The sequence below is a fragment of the Cyanistes caeruleus genome, chromosome 26, assembly GCF_971803275.1.
Source record: "Cyanistes caeruleus chromosome 26, bCyaCae1.hap1.1, whole genome shotgun sequence".
NCBI lineage: Eukaryota > Metazoa > Chordata > Aves > Passeriformes > Paridae > Cyanistes > Cyanistes caeruleus.
Window position 1 is genome coordinate 4,066,898 of NC_141726.1, and position 20,076 is coordinate 4,086,973.

General features: G+C 63.1%; 1 protein-coding gene across 4 annotated transcripts; it reads left to right on the plus strand.

Moving 5' to 3' along the window:
• The first annotated feature begins 2,752 nt into the window (after nt 1–2,752).
• On the plus strand, nt 2,753–19,944 carry KCNQ4 (potassium voltage-gated channel subfamily Q member 4). 4 transcript variants are annotated; one of them, XM_086863378.1, is made up of 15 exons: nt 2,753–3,006; nt 11,234–11,324; nt 11,903–12,029; nt 12,102–12,277; nt 12,346–12,471; nt 12,582–12,692; nt 12,812–12,907; nt 13,087–13,175; nt 14,184–14,339; nt 15,501–15,545; nt 17,038–17,258; nt 17,357–17,459; nt 17,546–17,677; nt 17,795–17,933; nt 18,030–19,944. In XM_086863378.1, exons 1-15 carry the CDS (start codon nt 2,753–2,755, stop codon nt 18,246–18,248), a joined length of 2,085 nt encoding a protein of 694 aa, XP_086719504.1. In that variant the 3' UTR covers nt 18,249–19,944. The 4 variants fall into 4 exon arrangements, with proteins under 4 accessions (XP_086719504.1, XP_086719501.1, XP_086719502.1 ...); XM_086863375.1 differs by lacking the exon at nt 15,501–15,545; XM_086863377.1 differs by lacking the exons at nt 2,753–3,006; nt 15,501–15,545 and adding an exon at nt 11,018–11,158.
• The last annotated feature ends 132 nt before the right edge of the window (nt 19,945–20,076 follow it).

Sequence of the window (20,076 nt, forward strand, 5' to 3'; positions counted from 1 at the left end):
CCTCGGGGTGATGAGCTCAGCACCGGCCGCTGGCACTCGGACAGTGCCACGCTCGCTTTGCTGCGGGCTTGTCCCTGAAGGGCTCTGTCCCTTCCAGGGCTCCGGTCCCCCCCACCCCGGGCTGCCGCCTCCAGCCACCCTTTTCCAAGGAAAACTCACTGCAGGGAAGGTCACGCTTCTGCCGCTGTGGGTCCAGGAGCACAGAGGGACACTGGAGTGGGGACAGGCGCTCCTGCTGAGGGCTCTGGCTGCAGCCACCGCCACCAAAGTCCCGTTCCCCTGGAGATCAGCTCCAGCTCCTTGCTCTGCTCCATCTCCGCAGGACATGGCACTGGCCTGGAGGGGTTTGGCTGGGAACTGTCCCAGAGCTGGCGAGCCCGGGAGCTCTCAGCATCTTCATCCGTCCTTCCTTCCTTCCTTCCCTCCCTCCGGAGCTGGGAAGAGGAGCCGAGCCCCTGTCCCACGAGGCTGCTCCGGGCTGTGCCCGAGCTGCGGGCGGTGCCGCTGGAGTCACTCCCGGCTCGGGGACAGCAGGGACCGGGCTCTGGGGTGACTTTGGGGCAGAGCAGCCCCCAGCCCCCTGCCCGGGGTTCCCCATCCTGCAGGAGCCCGCGCTGTCCCAGGCGCTGCTTTGTCCCAGAGAGCGGTGCCAGGAGTTAATGGAGCTGGGACGAGGCCAAGCCTCCGGCTGGAGCAGGTGCTGCACGGCCCTCCCCGCTCCCCACGCTGCTGTCACCGCTGTCACCAGCCCTCGTCCCACCTCGACAGTGCCACCCCTGGGACCCCCGAGGCCGCTGTCCCCAGCTCTGCCCGTCCCAGTCACCCCAGTCAGGCTCCCCCGCTCACAAGGGTTGGAGGAATCCTCCCCTCCAAGGTGTTCCCCAAAAACCCCCATGAGGGGAGCCCAGCTGGGGCTTTGCCCTGGTCCCTGTGTCCTGGTGAGGGGTCCCGGCTGTCCCCGGTCCCACAGCCGCTGTCCCCAGCCCCGCAGCCCTGCAGCTGCATTCCAAGGCTGCAAAACTTACTGGAAATCCTGTGGATGCAAATCCTGGCCGCCGGTCCGTGCCAGGAACTTGAGCTGCAATCCCGAGAGGGCAGCAGGCTCCAAGCACTGAGGCCTCCCCCTCGTCATTCCCGGCCTCTGGAATCCTCTTTAAAGCCTCATCAGGACAGGGGGCAGCAGTGGCTCTGTGGGACCCCCAAAGCCAGGCAGGTGTGGGGCAAAATCAGCAAATCCCGGGATGCCGTCCCAAAACCTGCACCACTTCTGACAGATGGGTTGGTGCCATGTTGATTCAGACTGCCTGGCTCTGTCCCAAAACCTCCCAGCTCCCGTTTCGATGGAGATTCCCAGGCTCTGGGCAGGTGATAAGGTGCGAATGGGGACCTGCTCACCGCGTGTGGTGACCCGCAGCCCCAGGAATAACCCAATTCCCACCTGCCCGTCCCAAGTCCTTTCCAGGTCACCTCAACCCCCGCCCCCTCCGCAGCCCCGAGGTTTTAATCAATCCCAGGTGAAACCTAAACCTCCAGCGAGGGGAATGTGCTGCTCCAAAGGCAGCGGGATGAAGGTCAGGGTGCTCCCTCTGGAGCTTCTGCCGGGAGAGGGACCAGACGAGCTGGGGGGATGCTCCGGGAAGCACTTTTTGAGGGGATGCAGGAGTTATGGATGGATGGAGGGGAGAATTTCATTTGGATTTCCAGGATTTCAGCCTCCACGGCTCTTACCCCGTCTGCGTGGGGTTTCTTGGAGGGGAATTGTGGGTTTAACAGCACCGTTTCCTTCAAGTAAATAAAATTGTCTACTTATTGTGTGAGATTCCCGAGACCTCCCAAATCCCACAGTGCTCACGAGGGCCCACGCTGTGCCAGGATCTCTGACTGCCACTAAATAATTCACTGCCCAAAGCCCTGAACTTCATCTCTGCTCCGGGAGAACCTGGAGGAGTGGGGTGGGGACATTCGGATTCTCCAAATGTGTGAGAGCACGTGGATCCAGTTGTGATCCAGCTTGGAAAGGGAATTCCCAGTCCCCTGCCTCAGTTCCCCCCGTGTTGGTGGGAGGTTGAGAGGTGGAAGAGCAAAGGGCTGCGAGTGTTGGTTGGGAAACACCCGGAGCCCGGCTGGAGGCTGAGTCTGTGGAGGATGGGTGGGGTGGGATGCTCCGCCACGGATGCTCCACACCCTCTGCTTGGGGTGTGGTGCGGGATCCAGTTTGGGATGCAATTTAGGAGGCAGTGACGTGGTTTGGGATGCGATTCCATTTGGGACGCGGTGCGGGATCCAGTTTGCGATACGGTATGGGAAGAAGCTGGGATGGAGTTTGGGATGTGACTCGGTTCGGGACGCGATGTGGGGCCGCAGTTTGGGATGAGATGCGGGGCGCAGCGGAGACGCAGAGCGGGCTGTGGATCGGGATGCGCTGCGGGATCCTCACTTGCGGGATGCCCCAGGACGCTCCCCGTCCCCGGCAGGGCCCCGTACCCAGAGCGGGGCTGGCAGCAGCACACCCAGCACCGCCGGAGCCGCCGCCCCGCACGGCGCTTTCCCCGCCCGCCCCGTCCCGCGGAGCCCCGGGGGCGGGGGCCAGGTACGGCGGGGCGGGCCGGGCTGGCGGGGCGGCGGCGTGGGAGGGCCCGGCGGCGGCGGCGGGCAGCTAAAGGCAGGTGGCCCCGGGAGCGGCCCCGGGCTGGCTCGGGGGTCCCGCGGCGGCCGGGGCCATGCGGCGGGCAGCGGCCTGAGCGGGGCGGCCATGGCGGGGGCGGCGGGCGGGGAGCGGCGGGCGGCGCTGACGGCGGTGCGGACGGAGGGCGCGGGGACCCCCGGCAGCGGGACCCCCCCGCCGCCGCCCCCGCCCCGCCGCCGGGGGCTGCTGGCGGGGCCGCGCCCCGGAGCCGCCCCCCGGCCCGCCGGGGCCCCGCGCTGCTGCCGCCGCCGCCTCCAGAACTGCCTCTACAACGTGCTGGAGCGGCCTCGCGGCTGGGCTTTCATCTACCACGTCTTCATGTGAGTACCGGGGGGCCGCGGGGAGCCGCAGCCCCCAGCGCTGCCTGGCGGGGCCCGGGGGCGGCGGGGAGCGGGCGCTGCCGGCGAGCGAGCACTGGGGGGATCGGGAGTGCGAGCCCCGCCGGGATCCTCCGGGAAGTTTCTCCGCTGCGTTCGGCGGGCGGGGGGGACTCCCCGGTGCCGCTCCTGCCGCCGGACCCGGTCCCAGTGCCGGGATCCACCACGGGAGGGGAGCGAGTCCCGGGCAGAGGGTGCGGTGCGAGGAGCTGAGCGCGTCCCCGAGGATGGCACTCAATCCCCGCGGTGGCCCGGAGCCCCTTGCCGGTGGCACCGCAGGGAGCCGCGTCACCGTCCTGCTCTGTCCCTGTCCCTGGCCGGGGCTCTGAGCGTGGGAGGACCTCGAAGGCAGGGGACCCGCGAGGGATGACAGGTCTGGGTGGGACCGGGGACCCTCTGCTGTCTGTACCTGTGGCAGTGCTGGCACAAGGCAGAAGTGCCACCCCAGAGCAGTGTCCGGCTGGCATGGGGACAGCGGGGGTCATCTTGTGCCCGCTGTGCCCCGAGAGCTGCGCCCATTCCTGGGCACTGGAAATCCCGCTCCAGGGCCGGAGGGATGCTCTCGGGAGCGCACCTGCTCCTTTCCCTGCTCCGTGTGTTTTCCTAAGCTCTGAGGTGCTGCTCCTGCTTCCCTCGCTGGATCTGAGCATCCCACGGCTCTTGGCGTGCTCAGGGCTCAGAACAGCTTCACCCTCTTGGGATTGTTGCCTCGGGGAGGGCGGGTTGTGACAGGGAGCTGGAGGGTCCCCAACACCCCTGGAAGCTGCAGGGACAGCGAGGGCTCCGTTCTGGCGCGTTGTCCCAAGCCAAGACCCGGTGACACTGCTGGGGACACTGCCGGGACATGGCAGCGGCAGCCGTGGGGCAGGACGTGTTCTCCCTCTTTGCCTCGCGTGTGCCAGGTGTGGGCACAGACCTTCTGTGAGGGCATCAGCCAAAATTCTGCCTCCTTCCCTCTCGCCTGGAGTGGTGCCGAGGGGCTGCGTCGTTTCTGGGGTGCGGGAGCGGAGCTCGTTAAGAGGCAGGAAAATGGGTCTTTGCCTAAGTTAGCACATCGAGCTGGCAGCAGGAATTTGTCACTGGATGAAAGGGCACCTGAGCTCCCCAGGGAGCCAGGACACGAGCCCGGGGCCCATTTGTAACGACACCTCCACAGCGGGCTCCCACAGCCAGAATCCTGCGTGGAAAATCCCACCCTGGGAAGAGCTTCTCCTGCAGGGAAAGGCAGCCAAGCCCCCTGCCAGGGGAGGCAATCGAGATTTATGGCGTAGACACCCATGGGATGTGGGAGAGATGCGCCCTTGCTCATCTCCCAGCTGGGATGTCCATCCCTGAGCATCCTCCACCAGTTCTTCTCCCAGTTTGAGCCTGTTTTTCTCCCAAAACAACCACATGGGACAAGCGGCCCCATTTGCAGAGCCCCCCAAAGCCCCCCTGCCACCCCAGCCTTGCCTGGCCCGCAGCTCCTGGGTGCTGGGCTTTGTTCCACAAGATGTGCAGCCGCCGGCAGCAGGAGCCAAACGTCTCCAGCCTTTGCTGGGGAGGCGTTTTGCTCGCTTGCTTGCTTAATTTTTGGGCTGAGGCAGCTGCAGGGCAGAGTCCTGCCAGGGACCCCCCGAATCCTGTGGGAAGACGCCGCAGTGGGTGCAAGGTGCGGACATCTGTTCTGTGAAAGCCTCTCCCGTAATGTTGCTCATTTCTGGCTTCTTCCAAGTTTTTTGTTGCTCTCTCTCTCTCTCTCGCAGCAGATGGGAGTTGCGAAGCTGTTGCAGCGGCTCTGAAGTTGTCGGGAATGATTTGTGTGCCGCAATCCCTGGGTTTTAACAAAAGAGGAGCAAGGTGTTACCCCCCTCCCCTTCCCCTCCAGGGCACGGGAGGGGATGGAGCCCGCGGGCTGAGGTCGGGGCAGTGCTGGTGACAAGGACCGGTGCCCTGAGCCCCGGCTGCGCTGCCTCCCCCGAGCAGGCTGGCCCCGGGACAGGGCTGCAAACTGCTAAAATGGAAATACCCGCTGAGAAGTGACGCGATTCCCTCCCGGAGCCGCCGAGCGGGGCAGAGCCCATCGCGTTTATTGACCAACTTCAGCCTCTTTCTGTCTGCGAATTGATCCCAAATCTCATCCCAGCGCCTGCTCCGGGCTCAGTGGCTGCATCATTCCCGCACCCCCCCGCCTGCTGGCAGCTCCGCCTGGGGGGCTGCCGGGGGGATGGAGCCACTTTTGGGGTCTGATGGATGTCCCCAAACTGTCCCCTGCGCCGGGAAGGGGATGGTGAGAACATGGGAGCCCGTGCAGGTGGAAATCCGAGGTTCTGAGGTCTCCCCCAGCCCCTCCAGCCCCACTCTGACCATGAAGAGAGGCGCTGGCCGGCCTCACCGAGCCGCTTGGAATGAGAATTCCCAGCCTTGGAGCTTACGGAGCAAATCCGGGAGGGAGCCCAGAGCATTAAGGGAGAGGCTTTAGAGCCAGAAGGCAAAATAAGAGCTTCCTTTTTCCAATCTCCTCTTCGTTAGCCGGCGGGAAGGCTCTTCCCTGCTCCCGGCAAAGCTGCTGCGGGCTTGGCACGGGCACGGCTGCGGGTCCCGTGGGCAGGGGCTGCCCTGCCAGGGGGTTCCTGCAGCCTGCAGCTGCTCCACGCGGTTTCCCAGGTGTCCAATTCCGGCTGTTCCCGCTGCCCATTGTGACCCTCCAGCCTCCCCCCACATTCCCAGCGGCTCCCGGGCTCTGGGAACTGGTGCCGATGGTTATGAAACGGCTGCCGGGTGCACCAGCAGCTCAGCTCAGCACTTTTCCCCGTCCTGTAGGAACATTTCCATCCAGAGCAGTTTAACCTGGAGCAAATTAGGGAAGACAGCCAGCAGCACCAGGAACAACCGCAATCCCCCGCCTGGAGCAGCGTCCCCCGTGCCAGGCCGAGCTCCCTGCCCGCTGCTGTTGGGGTTTATTTCCCATGCGGGGGAGGCAGGGGGAGCCTTGTTCCTGTTGGGTATTTGGTGTCGTTGTGGGGACAGAGAGGTGGCAGCTCCTGGCAGAGTCCCAGGGCAACCCTGGCACAGGGTGAGGGATGCCAGGCACAGGCTCTCCCCGCTCAGCATTGGCCTCCAGTGGGAAATCCCGGCTGGCTTGGGATGGTGGCAGTGGGATGTGTCCCTCTTTGGCCAGGGACTCGGCTGGTGGCAGCCCGTCCCTCCCAGAGCATCCCTGTGCCTGGCTTCTGTTCCAGAGGGGTGTGGAGGGCAGGATGGGGCTGTCACCCCCCCAGCCCCACTCCCCGACCTTGTCACAGCCCTTCAGCCCTGCTTGGGGGGCCGGAAAACGCTTCCCTGCCATGCTGGCCGTGCCACCATGGACAGTGCCCAGCCCCTGCCAGCACCCCGGGGCAATTCCTAGACCTGGAGCCTTGGATGGTTTACAGGAAAATCCCTCCATCCCTGCTCAGTGCTGACTCCCCACCGCCTGCTTGGAAAAACCTCTTGAATTTAACCCTTAAACCTCTCTTAAACTCTCGAGTTTAACCCTCAGCTCTTTCACCTCTTTGAATTTAGCTCGTTGAAGGCTTTTAACTCGCTGTCACCGGCGTGTCCCCCAGCTGGGCTGGTGGCATGGCCACAGCCAGAGGGACTGGAGGCTGTGCCCTTCGAGCAGGGGCTGTGCCCCCAGGGCCACCTTGCCTGGGGCTGAAACGGGAGCTGCTTCAGGGGCAATGCCAGCGGCAGGAGAAGCCGGCACAGCACTTTCCCCAGCCCCTTGTGGTGTCACCAGGGCATAAAATTAAGCGACTTCGGCGCAACATGAAACGGTGCATTGATTTTTCCTTCTGGTTTTTTTCCTTCTTCCCTCTTCCTGCTCCCGCCAGACCACCCCAAGCCATCACAGGAGGTGCCAGTTTGGGTGTCCCAGTGGGGTGCAGGGGTGATGCTGCAGAGTTTTTGGTTCTTTGTCCCTCCCCCGGCAGCGATCCCAAATCTTCCCTCCATTCTTTGAGGGTCCCAGTTTTGGAACAACTTCTCTGGGCCACTCACATCCCTGTGGCCCAAATGTCCCCATGCCCTGCAGACCCCCCCAGGTGCTGGAGGAGGGTGACAGCCCCGATTCCTCTGCTGAGGTGCCTCGGAAAAGACTCCAGTTCCTCTCCCCCTCCAGCCCGTTCCTTGCCAGATGATCCAAGAGCAAAACTATCCCGGCTGCTCCGTGTGAGCGTCTTGGCACTGTCCTCAGGAGCCTCGTGACCGTGCTCCCCGTGGGCACGGCGGGGATGGGGAGTGCTGGGTGCCACAGGGGTGCTGGCTGATGCCACCAGCAAGATTTGCCTCCCAAAGCAAAGGGTTTTGGGGCCGTGGGCTCTGTGGGATGTCACTGGATGCCACTGGATGTCACTGGATGTCACTGGATGTCACCCTGTGGGTGCTGCTGTGGGGAGTGGGAGAGGCTCTGCATCCCAGCTCTGCTTTCAGCCTTCCTCAGGCTGCTGGGAACATCCCAACCCCTCCTCATCCCTGTTTTTGGGAGCAGCACCCTCCTTCCCGCAGTGCTGATAACCGGCTCAGGGCCGGGCTCTGAGCGTGTGCCGGCCTTCGCCGTGCCTCTGCCACGGCTCCTGGCTCCGGCTGCGCTTTCTCTGCCCGTGGGGAAACACTCAGAGTTTTTCTGCTTCTCCTCTGGGCAGCGTGGGACGCTCCGTGCCATGGTTACGGGCGCAAACAGGGCCCCTACAGCCCGGTTATTTATATCTCCTGTCCGCCTGCTCCACCTCCCCTCAAGGGCTGCGGGGCCGAGGGATGGGGATTTATGGGACACGCTGTTTATGCAGCTGCAGACGGAGCTGAACTTCGCTGCACAGGGAGCCTGAAGGGTGAAACACCATCCCCATCCTCGCTGGAGCTCCGCTCAGGCAGTTTTGGTCCAAATCCCAAATTTCCAGCGGTGGCACAGCTGGAGGGTATGGCCTAGGCTTTGTGATGCCACCAGGGAAGGGATCTGTGCCTTCCCAGGGCCTGTTTGCTCACTCATCCCTTGGCTGAGCTGTTTATCCTGCGGCGTGTGTTTTCCTTCTGCCGAGTTATCACCGCGCTGGGACGCCCTGGCCCGGGGGTTTGGGCAAAGCGGGACTGGGACAGCCCTGGCAGTGCTGGTGTCACCCCTGTGCCAATCCCAGGGGTTTGGGCAAAGCAGGATGGGGACAGCCCTGCCCGTGCCAGTGTCACCCCCGTGCCAATCCCAGGGGTTTGGGCAAAGCAGGATGGGGACAGCCCAGGCAGTGATGGTGTCACCCCCATGCCAATCCCAGGGGTTTGGGCAAAGTGGGACTGGGACAGCCCAGGCAGTGCTGGTGTCACCCCCGTGCCAGTCCTGAGGATTTGGGCAACGCAGGATCAGGACAGCCCTGGCAGTGCTGGTGTCACCCCTGTGCCAATCCCAGGGGTTTGGGCAAAGTGGGATGGGGACAGCCCTGGCAGTGCTGGTGTCACCCCCGTGCCAATCCTGGGAGCTGAGGGACAAATCCTGGGAGCACTGGGCTGCTCCATCCCCATCCTGCCCCATGAGCTCTGAGGATCCCAGTCCCTCGGCTCATCCCAGGCTGTTTTGGGGTACAGCCTCTTTGCCCAGGGGTGTTTGGGGGGCACTGGGAGCCAACTGGTGCCTGCCTGCCCATCCAGGGAGGCCGACTTGGCTCTGCTCCCCCTGAGCTCAGCAGCTTTCCCGGCTCACCTGTTCCTCAGCCGGCTCGGGCGGCAGCAGATGGCAAAGCCCACCCTAATGAAGATTAATTGAGGAGATTTCGCCTTCCCCGCCGGGTTTTCATTATTGTTTTGGGGAGATTTCATTACTGCTGCTCCTGCCGGGTCCTCTCCCCGTGTCCATGCAGTGCTATGTGCTGGAAAAGGGGGAGCACCCTGCGGGGAGGGGGCTGGAGATGGGAATTTTATTCAGGAGAGATGAAACACCGGCTCAACTTCTGTTCCCTCCATCCCCAGAGATCCTGGAGCAGGGCACTGAGGAAGGCCTGAAGCTCCTGTCCCATTCTCTCTGCCCCCTCCCCATTTCCCTGCCAGCATTCCTCAGTTTTTCAGCTCCTTTTGGCGGCTGGGAAGAACGGCAAATTGGGATGGGAGCCGGGCACTGCCGATCCCCAAGGGTGTTTGAGGGTGGAAAACCCCCCTGGGTGCTTGGTAGAGCAGCTGAGAGCAGAATTCCTGCCCAGGAGGGATGGGGGGTGCTGATTTCTGGCTCCCCTCGCTGCCTTCAGGCATCTGACCCTTTCCTAAGCCGCTTAAGCGCTGCCGGCAGCCGAGACGGGGCGTTTGCTCAGGCTTTACAAGTTAATTCCTAGCAGGTGATGTGTTCCCAGAAAGTTCCTTTCCCAGCCAGCCCCGTGAGACCCCTCATGCCTCTATCCTTCCCCAAATCCTGGGGGATGCCGGCTGGGAGGTTTCCCCACCCCACAGCGGGGGCAGGTTTCCATCACAGTGGGTGACCTGTGGTGCTCCAGGGCCACCCACAGCAGGTCCCCACGTGTCCCCAGGCACCGGGGACCCCCTCCCTGCTGGCTGGATGAGGCAAGGGGCACAAATCTCTGCAGGCTGGGAGATTTCTGCCTTCTCTTCTGCTTTGTGCTCCGCTGCCCGTGTAATTGCCTGCTAAATCCTGCTTGGATAATCTTTTATTGCTGATGATGCACAAAGCTCAGAGCTCTGCCCTGGGCCGTGTTTTGCTCCTCAGCCCAAGGCCCGGCGCTCCCTGCCTGTGCCACGGGGGTGCAGCTATCCCCAGTGGGGGTTAATTCCAGAACTGCTGTGCTGGAGGAAAAAAAAACCCAATTAATAATTCAGAGGGAGAAGGATCCAGCTCCAACCTTCTGCCTTGTGTGTGGGGAGTGCCTGGCAGAGCAGCGGCGTCCCCTGCAGCGAGGGCAGGGTGGTGACACGGCTGTGACACCCCTGGTCCCATCCTCTCCTCTTCCCTGCTCCGCATCCAACCCCTCTCCCATTCCCAAGGGATGTTTTGCTGTCGGTCCCACCCAGTTCCAGCAGCATTTTGGGGAAAGGGGACCCAGCTGTCCTCCTTAGGCTGTGCCGTCCTCATCCCTCCCGTGCCAGGGCTGGGTTTGAGAGCCCCTGGCCCTACACAGGGCTGTGGGGTCAGTGGGGAGGGGTCCTGGATGGTCCCACCGAGGGACAGAGCATCAGCCCCTCTCTGCTGTGTCCCCTGGTGCCTCCCCACCGGTGCTGGGACAGCTGGAGCAGCTTTCACCGCTCCAATAGCCCAGGCAGCTGGTTCTGCCCAAAAATTCCGCATCAACAACACAAAGAGATGGGAATGTGCTCCCGAGTGGGTGCTGAGCCCCCTACACCCCCTGCAGCACCCCTGATGGCCCCTGGGCACGGTCACCGTCAGCTGGGAGTCAGCTGGGTGCCACCAGCTCGAGGACAAGGTGCCAGGGCCACCAGGGCTCAGCCAGGCCATGCTGGTGTGCCAGGACCCCCTGATGCCACCGTGGGGCTGTGGTGACGGAGCAGTGAGTGGCCCTGGGCTTGCTGTCACGTGGGCCCGTGGCACAAACCCTCCGCTTTCCGTTTTTAGAATCGCTGGATCAGGGGAAAAAAATGTATTTTTGGAGGTTTCATTTGCTTCAGCTTCGGAGTCGACTTTCTTTTTTTCTTTTTACCTTTGTTTCTTTCTTTCTTTTTTTTTTTTTTAATTTTCTTTATTTCCCTCCTTATTTTAAATGGGCCAAAGCCCCTCGTGCCTGAGCCCGGTGCGCAGGGAGGAGCTGCCTCAGAGCTGCTCCTGGGGGTTTCTCCCATGGGTTGACACTTCCCAGGTGCTGCTGGCAGGTCCCACAGTGGCAGTGATGCTGGGGACAGGCCAGAGGCACTCTGGTCTCCTTCCTGCAGCACCAGAACCCTCCACGGTGCGGGACGCCCCCGCCTCCCCCACGCCTTTAATTAAGAAGCTGCAGGGCTGCGGCAGAGCTGGCACCGAGCCCCACAGCGGCTCCTGAGCTCCCCAAAGGCTCCATGCCACCATCTAGGGGCAAAACGCGTCCCCAGTGGCTCTGCCACAACCTGTGGAGGTTTTGGCTGGGGGGTTCAGGCTGTGAGTGGGGAATAGCGCTGTGAGCTGGGGTCCCCTGGATGTCCCTGTGCCCCCACCGACACTTTGTCCTTGCAGATTCCTCCTCGTCTTCAGCTGCCTGGTGCTGTCGGTCTTCTCCACCATCCAGGAGCACCAGAAATTGGCCAACGAGTGCCTCTTCATCCTGGTGAGTGATGCAGGAGCGGGGCTGGCGCTCAAGATTTCCTCTCCCCACTTTATATCCTGAAAGAGTCGGGCAAGGTCATGGACAGCACCCCTGTGACCTCATTGCCAGCCGTCGGGGGTGGCCTGGCCGTGGGTGTCACCACGGCTCGGGGTGGCCCATCCCACCATTGTCCCTCCGTGCATCAACCGCTGGAAAAGGCAGGGCACGAGGGGCTAAAAAAGGCAACTTTCCCCCAAACTGTCAGAAAGAGCTGACGCAGGGACTTCTCCCGGGTGGTGGAGACTAAATTGGGAAGGTCCTTGTGACTTTCCTGCGAGTAAGCAGAACGGGGTCTTGTTTGTGCGAGAGGTAGGAGGACAATGCTGACAGCGGAGGAAAAGGACCCAGCGAGGAGCGAGGAGAGCAGCGATTCTCAGCCAGCCCCGACGGCTGCGGCTCCCGTCCCACCGCTCCGAGCGGCTCCGGTGGCCTGGGGGGGGGACACCACGCACCACGCTCAGCCCAATTCATTTTGCCCCTCTCAAAACCGAGCTCCTTCACTCTCCTTGCCCTTCTCACTCCCCCTTTGCCCCCGGCAGGAGTTCGTGATGATCGTGGTGTTCGGTATGGAGTACATCATCCGCGTGTGGGCCGCCGGCTGCTGCTGCCGCTACCGCGGCTGGCGCGGCCGCTTTCGCTTCGCCAGGAAACCCTTCTGCGTGATAGGTACGGGGTGGGATGCAGGACGGAGGAATTTGGCATCACCCACGCACCCCTTGAGCTTCGCTGTCCCCTCAGATTTCATCGTCTTCATCGCCTCGGTGGCCGTCATCGCCGCGGGCACGCAGGGCAATATCTTCGCCACGTCGGCGCTGCGCAGCATGCGCTTCCTGCAGATCCTGCGCATGGTGCGCATGGACCGCCGCGGCGGCACCTGGAAACTCCTGGGCTCCGTGGTCTACGCGCACAGCAAGGTGAGAAAAAGCATCCAGGTACATCCCTGACACGTCCCCGAGCGAGTCTGACCCGCGGCGCCCCGCAGGAGCTCATCACCGCCTGGTACATCGGCTTCCTGGTGCTCATCTTCGCCTCCTTCCTCGTTTACCTGGCCGAGAAGGACGCCAATGTGCAGTTCGCCACCTACGCCGATTCGCTCTGGTGGGGCACGGTAAGCGCGGCCCCCGCGCTCCCCCGGCCCCGGGAGGGGAGCAGGAGGGTGGGACGGGGCCGTGGTGGGGGAGCGCCCTCCAGGCCCCCCGCTGCTGTGTCCCCGGGCAGGTGACCCTGACCACCATCGGCTACGGGGACAAGGCACCGCAGACGTGGCTGGGCCGGATGCTGGCAGCCGGATTCGCCCTGCTCGGCATCTCCTTCTTCGCCCTGCCCGCGGTCAGTAGCGCCGGGAGAGAGGCCCGGCTGCTAAAAACAGGGGCGGAAAGGGGCAGAGCCGGCTCTGTGCCCGGCCTGGTCTGTGCCGGCACCCACGGCCCTGTCCCTCCTGTCCCCAGGGGATCCTGGGCTCCGGCTTCGCCCTCAAAGTGCAGGAGCAGCATCGGCAGAAGCACTTTGAGAAGAGGCGGACTCCGGCGGCCAACCTGATCCAGGTGAGGCAGGGCTGGCGAGTCCCGGCCCGCCCCTTCCCGGGAATGCTCTGCTGTCCCCTGGTCTGCAAAGCACCGAACATCCAGCACCGAGATCCGTGGGGGCCGGGATGGAGGGGGGGTCCGGGAGGGTTCTCTCATCCCGACTGATCCCGATTCCCGGGAATCTCGCTCCCGTGCAGGCTGCCTGGCGCCTGTACTCCACGGATGTCAGCCGCGTGTACCTGACGGCCACGTGGTGCTACTACGACAGCCTCCTGCCCGCCTTCAGGTAGGCCGGAGGGGTGAGGGCTGGGGGGCTCCCGGGGGTCCCCCAGGGGATGAGCAGCCTGGGAAACCAGGAGGGATCTTGTGGAGTCCCCCAAGGGTCGAGCAGCACCGACATCTTCCCAGGATGGGAGTCTGCTGAAGGACCCTCCTTCATCATCATCATCCTCACAGTGACAGCACCCATCCCATCCCCTCTCACCCCCATCCGTAGCATTCCTGCAGCACCGCAGGGAGAAGGATGGTGCCTCAGGGACCGCAGGGCTGTGGTGGTGGAGCTACAGCCAGACAGGAGCTGGTTCCAGGTGTGGACCCAGCTGGACACGGGGGGATCCAGTGGGAGCCCCATGTCCCGCTCCTGCAGCTTGTCCTCCCCGTGATCCCTGGGATTTTGCCTCTGTGCGTGGGTCAAAGGCTCCCCAAAGGTTTTCCAGACCTCTCTTCCAGATCCCGAGGGTTTGCACATCCCTGTGAGCATCCCTGCCCTCCTGCCCTGCTCTGGCCGTGTGACAAATTCATCCTTCTGTCCCGCTCTTGATTTTTCCAAAGGCAGGGCTTGTAACAGCCACAGCCCCGAGTCCCCACTTCCTGAGCATCACCCCGGATCCTGGAAATCACCAAAGGCCATTTTCCCTGCGGTGGAATTCACACAGAGCTACATTTGATCCCTACTGGGTCTGACCTTTCCCCTTCTGGCTGCTCCAGCAGCACCCAGGATCTGATGGTGACAGGTCCCCAAGTCCCCATCCCAGGTTTGTCCCTGCCTGAGCCATCCTTCTCAGCACATCCAACCCTTCCTCCTGTGGAATCCTGCCCCAGGACCCTTCCCCAGCCCCATCACCCCAAAATAAGAAACTGTCTTTTGAACAAAAATGTTGTTTTGTTTTGTTTTGCTCTGGTTTTGCTTTGGTTGGCGCTCAGAAGGACCCAGTGCTGCTCAGCCTCCCTTTGTTGGTTTTGTTTGCTTTGGAAATTTTAATTTCTCACCATTTTTATTTCACCCCGACCTCAGAGAGCTGGTCCTTATGTTTGAGCATTTGTACCGGGTTTGCAACGGAGGATTTAGGAATTCAGAGGTGAAAAAACGGCCTGACAGAGCCCCACCGCCCTATCACTCCTTCACCCCTGCCCAGAAAAGCTTCAGCCTGGCCATGAGTTCAGGGGAAAGGTAGGAGGGGGCAGCCCCCGTGTTCTCCCTCCTCTCTGCTCTGTCTCTGCTCCTCTGTGCCCTCCTGAGGTGTCACTGTCACCGCCAGACCAGACCCCGAGGTGCCACCACCCAAACCAGCCCCGTTCCCCACTCGTGCTGAGCATCCCTCCTGCTCCTCCTGCTGCTCCTGCTCCTCCTGCTCCTCCTGCTGCTCCCAGCTCTGTTCCAGCTCCAGAAGGGGCAGATTTTATCTAGAGGGACACTCTGGGCTGTTGTGCCTTCCTCAAGTCACCTCGCTGCCCTTTTAAACCTGACTGTGACCCCGGATGTGGCACAGGGCAAGCGAGCGTGGCAGGAAATCCCTTGGCAAGGGCAGTGGTGCCATCCCGGCGGGATGGAGCCCTGGGGAGCCCGGGAAGGAGCAAATCCCAGAGCCTGGGGCTGGGAAGGGCTCCCGGTGCCCACCAGGAGAGAAGAGAGGGGTTGTGGCTGCCCTGCTGCTGGTGCCAGCTGCTCTGCACCGTGTCCCTTGTCCCCTCTGCCTCAAGAGGAGATTCCAGCGTGCCACCAACGCTGGCCACCCCCCAGGACACCGAGCCAGGGCCAGGGTTAGGTGAGGGATCACAGGAATTTTCAGTTCTGTGAATAGTGACTTTTCACTTGAGTAGATTGTGATAGGAAATGGGGAAATGCTTTTAAACTAAAAGAGAGCAGGCTTAGATTAGATATTAGGAAGAAATTGTTCCCTGTTAGGGGATGCCTTAGGACACTGTAATACCTGCTTTTGAAAGGGCCAAGGCAAGCAGAGGTATTTTTCTGTGACAATGGTTTATGTGACTGAAACACAGGATGAGGTGAGGAGAGGCCTCGTGCCTCAGTTTCCCCTGTGATGCCACATCAGCAGGGCTGAGGCTGCAGGTGTGGGGCTTAGCAGGACCTGCTCCCCCAGGTGAGTTCGGGGCTCGGGGGGCTCCTCCCTGGGCTCGGTGACCAACCAGGAACTGGCAGGGGAAGGACCAAACCCCCCCTTGGGGGCCTGAGCCCACCCATCTCCCCCGCGAGCATAACCTCTCATAACATCTCATCTTCTCTCTCTCCTCCCTGTCCCGCTCACCCTCCTCCTCCTCCTCTCCATCTCTCCACCCTCCCCCCAAACCCGCCGTGCCCCCCATCCCCAAGCTGGAATGAGGAGGACGCGCAGCCCCACAAGTGTTTACGCCTCAGGTAACGCTCGCCCCCGGCCGCGGGGAGCCCCCCACCAGCGCCCGGAGGGGTTTGCGGGGCCACCACGGTCCCTCCTCTCGGGGACTGTCCCCAGATCCTTGTGACAGAGCCGAGAAACCGCACAGGTGTTGATGCAGGACCTACACAAACATGCTGCCCTCCAGCAGCGGCGAGGCTGCCGCGCCGGGCACCGCGGGACGGGAACGCGCTCCGCTCCCTGCCGGCCCTGGCTGATTCTCTTTTCTCCTGTGTCTCTGCCCTGCCCCTCCAGCCCCATCTTTAGTGGTAAGAGGAGGCTCTTGCAGACGTGGGGCACGTGGAGACGGAGGTACCGTGTCCTGCCCGTCCCGCCGGAGAGCGGGACCGGGAACCTCGGGATGCATGGATGCACTCCCTGCCTGGTGCCTGCAGCATGGAGAGGGCTGGGGACTGAGGCACCGCGGCTGGAGGCTGAACTGGGGGTCCCTCGGCAGGGCAGGGAGGCTGTGCACAGCCTGCGTTGAGCTGGCTGTCCCCTCTGTCCCTTTACTGCCTCAGTTTCCCCATTGCAACGTGCGTGAGCACGGGCTGCTGGCAGCAATGGCCAGCACTTGGATAAATCCTGTAAATCCCACCCCGCCTGTGTGCTCCTGCCCTAATCCTGGGAAACAGCTCTTCCCACCCTCTGGCACAGCCGCTGGATGTGGGGGGGTGTGGCAGCCCCCTGCCAGCACGGGGAGCCCTGTGCCCTGCCTGTGCCCTGCCTGTGCCCTGCCTGTGCCCTGCCTGGACCCTGCCTGTGCCCTGCCTGGACCCTGCCTGGACCCTGCCTGGACCTTGCCTATATCCCTGCATTGCCCCGGCTGAGGAAATCCAGGAATGTCCCCAAAAGCCTGGGTTTGATGGAGCCTGTCCTGCAGCGGGTGTGGGATTCACTCCGTGCCCTCCCCAGCTTTAGGGTCCTCCCCTGTGTCCCCTTGAGCTGTGTTTGGGGTCTCATCATGCAAAATCTGGGGGGTTTGTGTAGGTCCTGCATAAACAATGCCTGGTGTTCCCCCCGACCCAAAACTGCAGCTGGGTTTGGGAGCAGAACTTGCATTAGGGCAGGAGCAGAGCCAGGATTGGGAGGTGCAGACAGGAGGAGGAGGAGGAGGAGGAGGAGGAGGAGGAGGAGGAGGCCGGGTCTGGACACTCCAGTGCCAGCAGGGATGGAGCAGGAGCAGAGCTCTGCTCAGCTCAGAGGTGGCTCTGCCGCGTGTCCCCTTCTGCCACACTTGTCTGTCCCCTCTCACCCTGTCTGTCACCGCCTTTCTCTGCTCTTGGAACCAAAAAAAGGGGTTTAAAGAAAAAGTCCAGAGCTGCCCTGCAGGAACCACCTGCTCCTCTGGCCTGGCTCGTGCCCATCACCTGCCGGGGGCTCTCTGTGAGCTCAGCATGGCCACCCTCACTTCACCCCAGGGACCTGTCCCTGTCCCCATGCCCCTGACCCGTCCCTCCCGCTGTCCCCACGCAGCAACAAGATGGGCATCAAGGAGCGGATCCGGCTGAGCAGCTCCCAGCGCCAGGGCAGCCGCGGCCGGCAGCAGCACCTGGGGCCGCCCCTGCACCGCTCCCCCAGCACCGAGGATGTCACCGAGGCCTCCAGCCCCACCAAGGTGCAGAAAAGCTGGAGCTTCAATGACCGCACCCGGTTCCGAGCATCCCTGAGGCTGAAGCCGCGGACCCCGGCTGAGGGTGAGCCCCTGGGTGGGGGGTGCTGGGGGACACCGGGGGGCTGCAGGGATGGGGATCCCCCTCGGGATCTGCCATCCACCTGCTCTTGGTACCCACAGCCGACTGCCCGCCGGAGGACAGTGGTGAGGAGAGGAGCTCCCCCTGCGACCTGACCTTCGAGGACATCATGCCGGCAGTGAAGACCCTCATCCGGGCTGTCAGGTGAGACTGTCCCCCCCGTGTCCCCCAGCGTGCACAGAGCCCCCTCGGGCACCCCATTCCTGCCTCCAGCCCGGCTGTCCCTGCAGGATCCTCAAGTTCCTGGTGGCCAAGAGGAAGTTCAAGGAGACCTTGCGTCCCTACGATGTCAAGGATGTCATTGAGCAGTACTCGGCCGGACACCTGGACATGCTGGGCAGGATCAAGAGCCTGCAGACGCGGTGAGGTGCCCTGCAGGTGACACTGGGGGTTCTCCCACATTCCCAGAGCTCCATCCCTGGTGGGTTTCCAAGCCCATGGGAGTGATGGATGGGCTCTGCCCCTTCCCTCCCTGCCAGCGTGGACCAGATCGTGGGCAGGGATCGGGCGCTCCCTGCGGATAAGAAGGTTCGGGAGAAGGGGGAGAAGCCGGCGCTGGAGGGGGAGCTGGTGGACGAGCTCAGCATGATGGGGCGCGTGGTCAAAGTGGAGCGGCAGGTCAGGAGGGGACACCCCGGGAGTGTCACCGTCCCTTTGGAGGGGGAGCTGCCGCAGGGGTGGGCCCGGCTCAGAGCCACCCTGCGCCCCTTACAGGTGCAATCCATCGAGCACAAGCTGGACCTGCTGCTTGGCCTCTACTCACAGTGCCTCCGCAAGGGCTCCACCAACTCCTTCAGCCTGGCCGCAGTGCGGGTCCCGCCCGGAGAGCCCGACATCACCTCCGACTACCACAGCCCCGTGGACCACGAGGACATCTCTGTGTCTGCTCAGACCCTCAGCATCTCCAGGTCGGCCAGCGCCAACATGGACTGAGCAGAAGGCAGCGGGATGGACCCTGGGATGGGGCACTGGGAGCGGTGTGGCCTTGTCCCCTCACTGTCCCTCGCTGTCCCTCACTGTGTTACTTGAACCAAGTCTTCCTTTGCGGGGACACGGCTGCAGTGGGGTGTCTGTGGCACTGTAGCACGGCCCACGCTCCTGGGGTGCTCCTGGGATGTTCCTGGGGTGCCCCTGGGGTGCTCCTGGGATGTTCCTGGGGTGCTCCTGGGGTGCTCCTGGGATGTTCCTGGGGTGCTCCTGGGATGCTCCTGGGGTGCCCCTGGGATGTTCCCAGCTTCCTGTGGGATAACACTCCCCCAGCTCTGGGGTCCTGGGTGCTCCCCAGCTGTGGTGGGGATGCTCCGGGCTGGTCCCATCCCCTGGGGTTTGGTTTAACCCCAGCCCTCAGGACAGGTCCTGCCTGGTCCCCCAGAGCTGAGCCGGGGCCACCACCAGCTATGCAAGGTCCTACCTCCCTCTTGCTGCCAGTGCAGGGGTGTGTGGGCTCGACCCAGGGTGGTTTCACCTGCGTCACTTGGGGTCCCCAGTGCAGGGAGCAGGGGACTGTCCCCCCTCACCAGGCTGCACCTCTCCAGAAGCACAGCAGAGCCTTCTGCCTGCCCATGCATGCTCCCAGGGCAATATATATATAGAAGATATATATATATATTTATTTATGCAATAATGTCTTAATATGCAACACCCCTGGGAAGAGCAACCCGAGGGGACATAGGCAATAAGCAACACCCTGCCAGCTCCCAGGCCTGGACTGTGCTGCCCAGGAGGTCTCTGGAGGCCCCGAGGGCTCAGGGCCGGGGAGAAAATCTCCACCCAAGGGTGGCCCTGGAGCCAGGAAGCTGAGCAGGGGCTGTGGGGAAGGCAGGGTTGCAGGCACAAGGCGCTGTCCTCAAGGAGCATCCCTCCCGCTGTGTCCCAGCCCCTGCTCCTGCTTTGAGGATTCCCTCCCAACTGGGTCCTGCGGTGCTCAGTTTGTCCCTGCCCCTGTCCCTGTCCTCTCTGTGGTCCGGGAAGCACGGGCCGGGCCTGGAGGGGACAGGGCAGAGTCCCTGCATGTCACCTACAGCAGAGCCACGACAGCTCCCACGCTGCCCCAATCCCCTGCGCTGCCCTGCTCCCAGAGCCGGTGCTGGTTCCCAGTCCAGCAACACCGGGCTGGTGCCAAAGTGCCAGGCTGGGGCTGCAGCAGAGGCTCCAGGTGGGGCTCGCTGGTGACTCCAAGGTGCCGGGCTCTGTCCTGGGCTGCTCCCACCGCTCCCCTCATTGCCAGCGCCACCCTTCTCTGGGTTTGGCACCGTGGGATTCGCATCCCCTTTTCCCGTGCCTCTGCTCCGGGCAGTGGGGACCCCCGACCCTGCTCGTTTCCTCGCCCCCTTAGTGCATGTGGCCAGCGCGGGCAGTGCCAGAGCTGCTTGGAGCCCCCCACCCTGCGCCCTCCCTTCGTTCCGGGAGTGCCCGGGCGGGGGGACACGAGGACACAGCGCTGGCTGGGTGGCCGTGGGACGAGGTGCATGTGACAGCTTTGCCCGCAGCCGCACGCAGGAATTAACCCTTAGGACCCCTCCTCCCGGGGCTGGCTTCTCCCCGCGGCCCCCCTCCCCGAGCCAGCGGTAGTTACCTCACTTGATTAACTTATTAACTTATTTGTTTCATTAAAATTTGGAGTAGAGGCTGCCCGTCTGCTGCCGTCTGTGTCCCGGCGCTCCCGAGAGGTGGCACTCCAGCCCTGCCGCCGAGAGCGGCCAGGGGACAGCAGCGCCCGGCCAAGCCACACGAGTGTCCGGCCGGGGGACACAAATGTCCA